Source organism: Narcine bancroftii, chromosome 2 (genome assembly GCF_036971445.1).
Source record: "Narcine bancroftii isolate sNarBan1 chromosome 2, sNarBan1.hap1, whole genome shotgun sequence".
In the NCBI taxonomy this organism is placed as follows: domain Eukaryota; kingdom Metazoa; phylum Chordata; class Chondrichthyes; order Torpediniformes; family Narcinidae; genus Narcine; species Narcine bancroftii.
This window is the reverse complement of record NC_091470.1, coordinates 177702045-177714557: the sequence shown is the minus strand read 5'-3', so window position 1 is coordinate 177714557 and position 12513 is coordinate 177702045. Positions and strand designations below refer to the sequence as shown.

The following is a 12513-nucleotide window of genomic DNA, read 5'->3' as shown; positions in this document are numbered from 1 at the left end:
CCTCCTCCCATTGGGAAGAACATTTAAGGACATCTCCTTTCCTTCTGTTATCAGGCTCCAGAGTGAACCTCAACACCAGGAAAATGATGCTAACTGATCTCTGTAATGCTACACTTCTGCACTGGATTTTATTTGCTGTACCATGTACGGGATGTCTTGCTGGAACTGCTTGGAAATCAAACTTTCTTCTTGTACCTTGGTAGTGTGACAATAAATTTGAACATGAATTATACATGAAGGAACAATAGGTATAAATTTTCTTTGCGTTGTGATAAAACTCCATTCACTGGCCACCGGCTCACTTCCTGTTCGACCATGTTTGTGTAGATTTTTGGCCTGGCGATAATTGTCTCAGTAAGGGCGGAACAGTTAGTGCAACGCTGTTATGGCGCCTGCGCCTGAATTTGAATCCGGCGCTGTATGTAAGGAGTTTTTTTTCCCTGTGTCTGCATGGGTTTCCTCCGGGTGCTCCAGTTTCCACCCACCCTTCAAAATGTACAGGTGTTGTAGAATAATTGGGGTATTTGGGTGGCATGGGCTCATGGGCCAGAAGGGCCTGTTACTGTGTCTGATGCGCAGAAGGGCCTGTTACTGTGCTGTGTGTCTAAAAAAAACACAGTATTTCTGGCTTTTCCAGGATTAATTTGGTTCCATTTTGCCCAACTTTTTGTTAAATGACTGATCGAGAGGGCAATAGCGCAATTTAACCTCCCCCAGCAGGAAATGTGACTCCAGAATACCAACTGACATTTAAATACCTTGTTTGGCTTCACTGCCCGCTGCAGATTCTCAATCCACTTGTCCCTTTCAGCTCCAGATCGACAGGCAAAGCATTTTGTTCCAGATGGTGTGGTCACCTGCCGTATGAAGAGAACATGGTGAGTCAGAACATGACAGAGGAAGGAGCTCGGCTTCCACCAGGAGCTGGGGCCGGGCAGGCCCGTACTCAGAAGATTTATCTGTAAAAGTATACTTGTCAATAAAAACAGAATAACGGACTCTTTGACCCAAAACACTAACCTTGCTTCTCTCCCACAGACAAGACCCAACCTGCCACATATTTCCAGCAATTTTGTTTTTAATTTAGAGTTCCAGGTTCTGTAGTTATATTTTTGATGAGCACATGACATGGATGAGTATAGTGCAGGCCCTTCAGCCTTTATGTCTGTGCTGAACATGATGACCGGGTTCATGTAAATCTCTGTCACCTGCATGTGATCCACACCCCCTTCATTCCCTGCATATTCACGTGTCCAGCTTGAAACCTCTTCAATACTACTATTGTATCGGTTTCCATCACTACACCTGTGGCCTGTTCCAGAAACCCACCGCTCTCTGTGTGAAAGGGCTTGCCTCACACAGCCCTGGTGAACTTTCCCACCCCCCCTCACCAACATCCTCTCGCATGTGATGTTTTTACTCTGGGCTGGCATGGTTAGCACAACGTTGTTACAGCGCCAGCGGCCCAGGTTCATATCCCGCGCTGTCTGTAAGTAGTTTGCACGTTCTCCCCATGTCTGTGTGGGTTTTCCCCAGGGGGCTCTGGTTTCCTCCTACCCTTGAAAACATCCTGATGGTTGTAGGGTGTAATTGGGCGGCACAGGCTCGTGGGCCAGAAGGGCCTGTTACCAAGCTGTATGTCCAAATTAAATTAAAAATGATCTATGATGGAGAACAACCATCAGTTCATTTACAACTTAATCATCCCTGGCTTGTGTGCAACTTTTTCCCATTCCCATCCTGTCCATTTCTGAGAGACCCCATGGTGGAAAATCCACATGGAGCCTCTCAGCTAACACCAAATACCACTACCACAAACTCACTTCGGGAAGAGATACAGGAGTATCAGAGCCAGCCCCACCAGGCTGAGGAACAGCTTCTTCCCATGGGCAGTGAGGACACTGAACGACCAAAGGAACCGCTCACACTCACCCTCCGAGACTCTCATATTCATGAAACAATATTTATTTGTATAAATTAATGCTTGTCCTGCTTCTGTACTGTCTGTCTGTCTGTGTGTTGTGTCTGGTTGTGTGTCTGCGTGTTTTGCACCGAGGACCAGAGAACGCTGTTTCGTCAGGTTGCACTTGTACAATCGGATGACAACAAACTTGACTTAGTTTTCCCATCGTTGAGAACTGGCAGTGATGAGTGCAGATGTGATTCCTTTCCCGTGCCATCAAAACATTGCAAAATCTCACATTAAGATCCTTAAATAATAAATAGGATCTAAATAATTCCATCAAATGAAATTAAAATTGGCAATCCCAAAGAGGCAGGGGCAGGCAAACTCATAATTAATTCAAAATTACTGCTTCAAGCGTTGTATTGAAGATAACATGGAAATACTTGAATGGCCAAATCGAGGCAGTTCTCATCCCCCGGATTTCTATTTGTATCTTAAATCAACTCACTGCTAAATCACGACCAGAGTAGATATATATAGAGATAGAGAGAGGGGGAGAATCACACATGAGGGAGGGGGAGAGAGAGATGGATGGTGTGGGAGCAGGAGCTGCTGGGTAAGGGGGGGGGGAAATCGTCTCAAGTTCATCCCAGGCCCTTCAATCCATGCCCAGCATTTACGCTGATCCCAGTTTTTATTCCCCTCACGTTCCCATTAATTTACCACAGGTTCTATCCTTCACCCACACACTAGAGGTGCGGTTTACGTACCAACCCACATGTCTTTGGGATGTGGGTGGGGTGGGGGGTGGGGGGGGAAACACCCCGGGGGAAATCCACACGGTGGCAGGGAGAACAGACAACACCGGAGGTCAGGAGTGAGCCCTGATCTCTCGAGCTGTAGATCAGCAGCCCGACTCAGCTGGACTGCCTGAGATGCCCATTGTTCACTGCTGGTGGCTGGGCTGAGAACAAGGGGCAGAACTGTACTGGGATCCTTCGGGAAGGGATGTGGAGGGCATACCACAACTCACCGCTGTTCCTAAAATGTCCCAGTACAGATCAACTCAGTGTAGGGATCTGTTTCCCGGGTAGAAAGCAGGATCAGTCCAATCCATCTCACCCTCACTGAAGGAATGGAAGGGCCCATTGACAGTGATGTCACTCACCAATCACATGCTCACTGTCCAGTTTGAGTCTTGCTGGAATCGCTTCGCTTCAGACCTCATCCAAACATGGGTCTTGCAGAGGTGGGAGGTCTGCCCTTGCCAACGAGGGAGTGTGGGAGCAAGTGAGGCTGTTGGGAGGGAGTAGTGGCAGGAAGGGCCAGTATCTGTACTGATCTCACGACAACTCTGAGCAGAAGGTCACTGCTCCCGTTGTGGTCTCCTCTACATCAGAGAGGCTGGATACAGACTGGGAAATCACTTCATTCAGCAGCTCGGCTCCATCCACATCAATATTGTGGATCTCCCGTGGTGTGGTCACCCATTTCAATTCCCATCCCATTCCCTCGCTAACATGTCTGTCCATGCACTGTCAGACTGAGACCAACCATAAATTGGAGGAACAACACCTCATCTTCCAACTGGGAACCTCCAACTGGATGGCATTAACATTGACTTCTCTGGGTTTCGTTAAACCCCCCCCCCCCCCCAACCTCTTCCCCCAGCACTATCCCTCCCTTCCCTGTCTCCTTTCACACAGACAGGATAAATTCTCGCTCCCCCATTATCATTATCCAATCAACTCCGTTTGTTGGTCTGGACTCTTCCCCCAGCTGGCACTGTCTGAATTCTGAGACTTTCCTGATTCTGATCCTGAAGAAGGGCTCAGGCCTGAAACATCGGCAATATCTTTGTTTTTATGGATGCTGAAAAACCGGCCAAGTTCCTCCAGTATTTCTGTGTTTTTACTGCAGTCACAGTGTCTGCAGAGTTCACTGGACCTGTCCAGCCTGCCCTGCCATTCAACGCGATCACGGCCCAGCTCTTCCTCAATGCCCCCACAGCCTTCAGTTCCCTGACCTCCCTCCCTGGTCCTTAAATGCTCCCAATGATCAGACCTCCAGGGTGGAGAAGGTTCACCCGCCTCCAGGAGAAAGAGGGAACAAAACCCTCATCCCACTGGTCAGTTGGGACCCTGCGCTGCGGATATGACCACAGGCTCACCCCCCCCACCCCACCCCCGTCACCCCGTACCTCAAAGCAGAACTCCTGTCCCAGAATACTGCTGTGCACTGGCTTGATGATGGCATCCTCGTCAATGCTCAGTTCCAGGGCCTCTGCTGCACTACTTGGACTCAGCAGAGACTCGTGGGAGTGCGACTCCTTGAAGCTCTGCATCAGACGGGTTCTGCAAGAGATGGGCAGAACGTGAGACAGAGAAGGCTCCACCGTGTGGGTTGGCTGCATTTTCTTATTCTGCCACTTCTGATACAAAACATGTACATCACTCTTCATAGTTGACACAGCAGTTGCTTCACTGGGTTCATGATCCATATCTAGTTCCCCTGACATTTGACCAATATCAACAATTCTGCTCAATGAGCAAAGGAATCGTTCCCATCGACATTTTACCACCGTCGTGTCTCATTTTTAAGAGAGAAAAGAGAGCTCGAATCATGCACTTAATTGCACCTGTTGCTGCAATGGTTCAGGTTCCCTGAGATGGCTGATATCAAACTGACAGCCAGGCTGATAATAGGGGAACAGCTGGCCAATACGCCTCCCTTCATTCTCTGAAATAAATTGCTGCATGTATTAAAGCGCCAAAGATGTCAACGGGGGCAAGGCTTCGGTGACCTGTGAGGAGAGCGAGTGAAAGTGCGGTTCAGTCGAAATCCAGAGGCTGCAAGGCTGGGGGACCGTTAAGTGCATTTTGGAAGCTCAAACCAGAGGGCTGAGGACAGGGTTAATGGTCCCAGACTTAGGAATGTGGAGGAACAGAGGAACCTTGAGGTCCAAATCCATACATCCCTCAGGTCGCTGCACAGGTTGATAGGGTCGTTATGATGGAGTTCAAGAGTCGAGAGGTCATGTTGCAACTCTACAAATGTTTGATTTAATTATCTGGTCACCTCACTATAGGATAGAAGTGGAAGCTGTGGAGAAGGTGCAGAGGAGATTTACCAGGATATTCCTGGGATTGGAAAATAATTCTTACGAGGCAAGGTTAGCAGACCTGGGACTTTTTTCTTTGGAGCGAGGAAGGATGAGAGGCAACTTAATAGAAGTCGACAAGATTCTGAGAGGCGTAGATAAGGTGGACGGCCAGGGCCATTATCCCCAGGGCAGGAAGAGCAAACACCAGATAACTTCTGTACAAAGTGAAGGTAAGGAAGCTTAGGGGAGGTGACAGAGGTACATTTTTTTTTAAACATAGAGTTGTGACTGCTTGGAATGCATTGCCAGGGCAGAGGCTGGAATATTAGGGTATTTAAAACAGGTACACAGATGAAATAAAAATAGAGGGTTACGAGGTAGAAAGGGTTGGGAGTTTTTTTGGTAAGAATATATAGGTTGGCACATCATTGAGAGGGCCAAAGGGCCAGTACTGGGCGGTAGTGTTCTCTGAGACTGAGGGAGAAATCCACATCTCCAGAGGATGAGGCTGGGGAGTGTTACGAGTCTGAGACCAACGACACTGGTGACTGCACACTTCCTTAACTTCAGCACCACTCGTGACATTATAGCCCAGAAACAGGCCCCTTCGACTCTTCTCTTCTGTGCCGAACTATTTTTCTGCCTTGTCTCACTGACCTGCACCCAGTCCACAGCCCTCCATCCCTCTCCCATCCATGGACCTGTCCAAATTCTTCTTAAATGTTAAAATTGAGCCTACATTCACCACTTCAGCTTGTTCCACACTCCCACCGCTCTCTGCGTGAAGAAGTTTGCCCTAAACCTTTCCCCTTTCACCCTTAACCCATCTCCTCTGGTTTGTATCTTACCCACCGTCAGTGGAAGAAGCTGGCCTACATATACTCTGTCTGTCCCCTCATAATTTTAAATACCTCTACAAAATCTCCCCTCATTCTCTACACTCCAGGGAATAAAATCCTAACCTGTTTAGCCTTTCCCTGTAACTCAGTTCAGATGGCTCTTTGAACAAACCTTCCTCCACAGCCACGTTGAGGTACAGGACAGAGGTGACCCCTCCTCACATGCAACCACCCATTTGCACTAATCCCATCTTATTCTCCCATGTGTCCAACTAACCGACCGGCTGACACACCTTTGGGATGTGGAGGAAACCAGAGCAGCCGGTAACCCACCCATTCACAGGGCGAAGAGGCAGCACCGGAGGCCGGGATTGAACAGAGTCTTTGGTGCTGCGAGGCCCTGACTCGATCCACTGTACCACAGTTCAGGTGGTCAAGGTTGCCAGATTCTGCTCATGGGCAATCTCCAGCACCTTTAGTGAAAGCTTCCAGCCACATTGGGGCGGCACAGTCAGCAAAGCAGTTAGCGTAACCCTGTTACGGCACCAGAGACCCAGGTTCAAATCCAGCGCTGACCTCTAAGGAGTTTGTACGTTCTCTTTGTGTCTGTGTGGGTTTTCCCCGGGGGCTCCGGCTTCCTCCCACTGTTCAAAACGTACTGGGGGATGTAGGTTAATTGGGTGTAATTGGACAGCATGGGCTCGTGGGCCAAATGGCCTGTTACCGCGCCATATGACTACATTTAAAATCTAAACTGTAAATGTGACCTCTTCATAGTTTTAAGACACTCTCCACATTAGGTGAAATAACTTTATAAACCCTTTCACCATTTTAATGATCTCAGTGAAGAACATCGTGGTCAGCTCAACTAGTTACAGCATGAGGCTCGAACCTGCTGCTGTCTGCAAGGAGTTTGAACATTTTCCCGGTGACCACGTGGGTTTACTCCAGGTGCTCCACTTTCCTCACATGTTCCAAAGACATACGGGATTGGAGGGTGAATGGGTATATTTGGGCGGTGGCTCATGGGCCAGAAGGGCCTTTTACTGTGAATGAAAGTGCATCACTTCATCTTTCAGACCCCTGGGTAATCCAACCTGGTCATTATATAGTCCAGCTCATTCCATGTATCCAGCTTTTCCACAGAAAGGTATCCATGTTCAGAACTGAGCAGAGTGTTCTACTCCAGGAGAAATCTGGATCGGTTCAAACAAGCCCAATTCTCCATTGATACCTTGAAGAGAGGCTCAGGTCCAAAACTTTGGTTATATAACTCTACCTTCTGTGGACGCGGTGAGACATGCTGAGTTTCTCTAGCATTTTTGTGTGAAGAAGTTGAGCATTGGCCCGTTGATCCTGCAGCTGGTCTGATGATCGGCTCATCTCTGCCCACCTGCCTTTACCCCATATCCCTTCATTCCCCAATACATAGAAATCGACCCAACCTTGTCTTAAATATATTTACTGAGATCGCCTCCACTGCTTCAATGGGCAGTGAATTCTTCAGATTCCCCACCCTCTGGGAAAAGCAATTCCTCCTCATCTCCATCCTTAACCCACTACCCTGAATCGAGGCCATGTCTCCCAGTTCTTGTCTCAACTACAAGTGGAAAAAACTTACCTACCCCCATCTTCTCTATTCCTTTCATACATATCTACAAGATCTCCCCTCATTCTTCTGAGTACAGTCCCTGATGACAATCTCTCCCTAGAGGATAACCCTCACCCCCCCTCAATTCTCCTACCTGTGTTTGAAAACATTGGCGGTCATTGTGCTGCCGATGAGCCATCGAGGGGTGATCATTGTGCCCACAGCTGTGACTCCCAAGTTGGAACCATCACTCCCTCGTCTCTAAGCCCTCTCCTGAGTTCACTGGTAGCACGTGAGAAGTGGAGGGCTGGGGTCATTGGGAGTCTTTAGATAAGTTAGAGGACATGAGATATGGTGGGGGGGGGGGGGGGGGGAAGAAGGGGCAGGCTGGAATGGAATGGTGGAGATCCAGGTTGGTGCAGGAATGGAAATCGGGGCGATTCTTGGAGAGAGTGGGTATGGGGTGAGTTTGGCGAAGGAGACAAAATCGTGAGGGAGATGGTGAGACAGGAGGAGACTACGAGAAACAGGGTTACAAAGAAGTGAAACAGGTCCTTTGGCCCAATGAATCCGTGCTGGCCAACAAGCACCAATCCTACACAAATCCCATTTTATCCTCCCCACATTCCCATCAACCTCCCCAGATTCTACACTGGGGGAAATTTGCTGTAGGCATCTAAGCCACCAAGCAGCACATGTTTGGGCCGTGGGAGGAAATGGGAAAACTCGCGTGCTCACCAGGGGAACGTGCAATCTCCACAACGTCAGGATGAACCCCAGGATCTCTCTCTGGAGCTAAGAGACAGCAGGGGTTGGGCCACGGTAGAAAAACAGAGCAGAGGGGCGATAAAAGAAGAGAGAGAGATAGAGATGTGGGGGGAAGAGTGGAAAGGAATACTGAGTCAGATGGGGAGCAAGGCAACTTGGCTGAAAGGTCGGGGGCTTTGATGAAAATGGAGGAGAGATCAGCGGTGTCGATTCTCAGAACATTGGTCCCTCAGCTGCCGTTACTGGAGCTCTCTGTCCACCACTGAAGTCTTGTAACAGGAAGAGGACTGAGGCCTGATGTTAAAAGCACGTTTGCAACTCTGGGTCGATCACGACACGACAAATAACAGACAGGCGACCGTAGGTTAAATATTAACGCAGCCTGTCTGTCGGTTGTTGGAGGAGGTGGGGGGGGGGGGGGGCGGGTCGGAATTAAAGGGACAGAGAGTGGAGATCCACGAAGTAGGTCAACCTTTACTGACGGCCCCTCATCCTGCCTGATGACTCAGTTCACTGTGCTACTCTGGTCCGGTTCCACGAGCATCGATGACCATTGGTCTGAGCTGGATCGAAACAGCTCACCCCCAGCATTTGTGGGAACTCCCCAGGCCCACCACAAGCAGAAAATGGTTCCTTGGGTGGGAAATGTGTTGCCAAACCTGGCTTCTTGTGGGTCCCTGCAGCCATGACCCACCCTCTCTGTCACCTTTGCTCAACGCTCACAGTTTTCTATTCCCCGACTGAGCAGAATTTCCTTATGGTCACCACCATGTCTCCTGGAAGCACGGGACCTCTTCATTTACTGTCACAAGGACCAAGATACAGTGGAAACCTTTCTTACATGCTACCCAGACAAGTCAACCTACACATCCTACAACAGGAAGTGCAGGAAGCCTGGGGTATATTGTCGCACAAGAGGGAAAAGTACAGTTAAATGGTGCAAGGAACATGGATCCTGAGGCAAGGGAAGTTGGCCAGATTAATGCCGACATAGCACCCAATATCAGCATCTGTGTAGCTTCAGCAAGCAAGCACCTGTATATTACAAAATTGAACACTACAGCACAGTAAATACAGGCCCTTGATGTTGTGCCAACCTATATATTCCTCCTAAAAAATAAATTAAACCTTCCCTAACCTGTAACCCTCTATTTCTCTTCCATCCATGTGCCTGTCTAAGAGTCTCTTAAATGCCCCTAATGTTCCAACCTCCACCACCACTCCTGACAAGACATTCCAGGCGCCTGTAAAAAAAAACTCACCCCTGACATCTCCCCTAAACTTCCCTCCCTTCACTTTGTACAGACGTCCTCTGGTGTTTACTGATCCTGCCACTCCAAAGAGAAAAGTCCCAGCTCTGCTAACCTTGCCTCATAAGACTTATTTTTCCAATCCAGACTACATCCTGGTGAATCTCCTCTGCACTCTCTCTGTAGCTTCCACATCCTTCCTGTAATGAGGTGATCAGAACAGAACTCAATACTCTAAAGGTGGTCTCATCAGAGATTTGTCGAACTGCAACATGACTTCTTGGCTCTAGAACTCAATCCCCTGACTAATGAAGCCCAGCATCCCATAGATCTTCTTAACGATCCTATCAACCTGGGCGGCATCCTTGAGAGATATATGGATTTGGACCCCAAGATACCTTTGTTCCTCCACACTGTTAAGTAGCCGACCATTAACCCTGTCCTCAACCATCTGGTTTGATCTTCCAAAGGGTTTCTGGCTTCCATTCCTCACCCTCACAAACCAGTGGCGGACACCGGACCTGGTACAAGTACAAAATAACCTCAGCCCTCTCAGAATCTTGTAGACCTCTTCTAATCTTTCTTCAATGCAAAAAAACAAGCCCTAGCTGTGCTAACCTTGCCTCACAAGACATATTTTCCAATTGTACTTGTGTACATGACAATAAATTCTCATCTCATATCATTTCATATTGAAGCTGAGATAACATTACACAAGGGATCTCTTCCACAAAGCAGAGCCAATGGTTCATTCTGGCCTTGTTCTGGCCTTGGTGGCTCTCGAAACAGTAGTGCCTTTCTAAAACTCTTGCAAACACTTACATCACAGTGTCACTGCCTGGCCTGACCTCCCTGCAACACACATTCACCTTCTCTCCTATCCCACCAGCTCCCACCAGGCATCCATTCTCCTGTTAATCCACAGAACCATAGAACATTACAAAAAAGAAACAGTCCCTTTGGCCCTTCTAGTCCACACCAAACTATTTTTCTCCTTAGTCCCCATGACCTGCACTCAGTTCTTAGCCCTCCATACCTCTCCCATCCATGCACCTGTCCAAATTCTCAAGACTTAAAATCAATCTCACGTTCACCACTTCAGCTTGTTCCACACCCCCACCGCTCTCTGTGTAAAGAAGTTCCCTTAACCCATGACCTCTTGTTTGTATCTCACCCACCTTCAGTGGAAAAAGCCGACCTACATTTACTCTGTCTGTCCCCCTCATAATTTTAAATACCTTGAACAAATCTCCCCTCATTGTTCTACGCTCCAGGGAATAAAGTCCTAACGTGTTTAACCTTCCCCTGTAACTCAGTTCCTGAAGTCCGGGCAACATCGTAGTAAATCTTCTCTGCCCTCTTTCTATCTTATTGATATCTTTCCTGCTGTTCGGTGACCAAAACTGCACACAAAACTCCAAATTTGGCTTCACAAATATCTTACCATAATATAACATCCCAACTCAGTACTCAGTACTTTGATTTATGAAAGCCAATCTGCCAAAAGATCTCTTCACAACCCTATCCACCTGTGATGCCCCTTTCAGAGAATTATGTTTTCCCAGATCTCTCTGTTCTACCGCACTCGTCAGTGCCCGACCATTTACCGTGTACATCCTGTCTTGGTTTGTCCTTCCAAAATGAAACACCTCACACTTGTCTGTATTAAATTCCATTGGCCATTTTTACGTCCCATTTTTCCAGTGAATCGGCTCTCGTGTCCTATGTAAACAAATTGTCAAGGCACGGAGCCCAAGGCAGGCTCTTCAGCCCATCGAGGGCATGCCGACCGTCTTCACCCTGACCCTTTTTATTACTAAAGTATGACAGGTTAATAGGAATGAAAATAAAAGGGTATTTACGGGTTAGTTGGGAATAACATTCAACGGCTGGAAAAGTCCCCTGGGAGATGAGTTACATGGGACTACAACATTTTACAAATGTTTTGCTTCCTGCAAAACAGGGGATTATGATGGACAACTACAAGCTGAACACAAAGATAATTTCAGAATTGCTGTGTCACGCAGGAAGTTGGAGAAACATTATATTAACTTTTATTGAATTGAGCACGTTTAATCACATAATGAACCTCTGAGCCAAGCACTCGGGTTGACTGCACATGTTCCACAGCAAATGTGAGGAGCCCAGGGTTGGTTTTGGTCACCAATTTTACAAAGTAGAGCTCATCGACTTTCTTAATAAGTGCAGTCATGCTGCGTCTTTGAGCCTTGAGCATGTACTCAATACAAATATAACAGAAGGTATCACAGCTGTTGGTCACTGACTAGACATTTGTGCTGTTGTTTAAATACACTCACTGTGCTGTTGCCTGAAGAACATGGCGTTCTGATTGAAGAGGCCAGAGAAGATTGACTAGAATGTTGCCCGACTTCAGGAACTGAGTTACAGGGAAATGTTAAACAGGTTAGTGCTTTATTACCGGGAGCGTAGAAGAATGAGGGGAGATTTGATCGAGGTATTTAAAATTATGAGGGGAATAGACAGAGTAAATGTAGGTCGGCTTTTCCACTGAGGGTGGGTGAGATACAAACCAGAGGTCATGGGTTAAGGGTGAAAGGGGAAAGGTTTAGGGTGAACTTATTCACACAGAGAGTGGTGGGGGTGTGGAACGAGCTGAAGTGGTGAATGTGGGCTAAATTTTAACATTTAAGAACAATTTGGACAGGTACGTGGATGGGAGAGGGATAGAGGGCTATGGACTGGGTACAGGTCAGTGGGACGAGGCAGAATAACAGTTCTGTACAGACTAGAAGGGCCAAAGGGCCCATTTTAACTGCTGTAATGATCCATGGTTCTATGGGGTTGGGGAGGGTGTGCAAGGGTCAAGGTACTCATCAGAGCTCCTGGAAGAAGCCCCACCCACCTCCTGGAGGGAGAGCCCCCCCACTTTCCAATCGGGAGTGGCATGGTGCTTCAGTGCCGGAGTGACACAGAAGTCTGCAGACGCTGTGATTGTAGTAAAAACACAGAAATGCTGGAGGATCTCAGCCGGTCTCGCAGTGTCCACAGGAGATAAAGATATATGACCAACGTTT

General features: G+C 47.9%; 1 protein-coding gene across 16 annotated transcripts in view; it reads right to left on the bottom strand.

Moving 5' to 3' along the window:
- Positions 1–12513, bottom strand: part of LOC138754646 (ras/Rap GTPase-activating protein SynGAP-like) — a 469786-nt gene that overhangs the window by 354043 nt on the left and 103230 nt on the right. For 14 of the 16 annotated variants that reach the window (XM_069919215.1, XM_069919216.1, XM_069919204.1 and 11 more), the window contains 2 exons: positions 4107–4260; positions 759–857 (listed from right to left, as the gene is read on the bottom strand). In XM_069919215.1, the coding sequence (XP_069775316.1) occupies positions 759–857; positions 4107–4260 (253 nt within the window). Of the gene's footprint in view, positions 1–758; positions 858–4106; positions 4261–7593; positions 8475–11775; positions 11981–12513 lie in introns of those variants that run through there. The other 2 variants (XM_069919209.1, XM_069919205.1) reach the window with 2 other exon arrangements.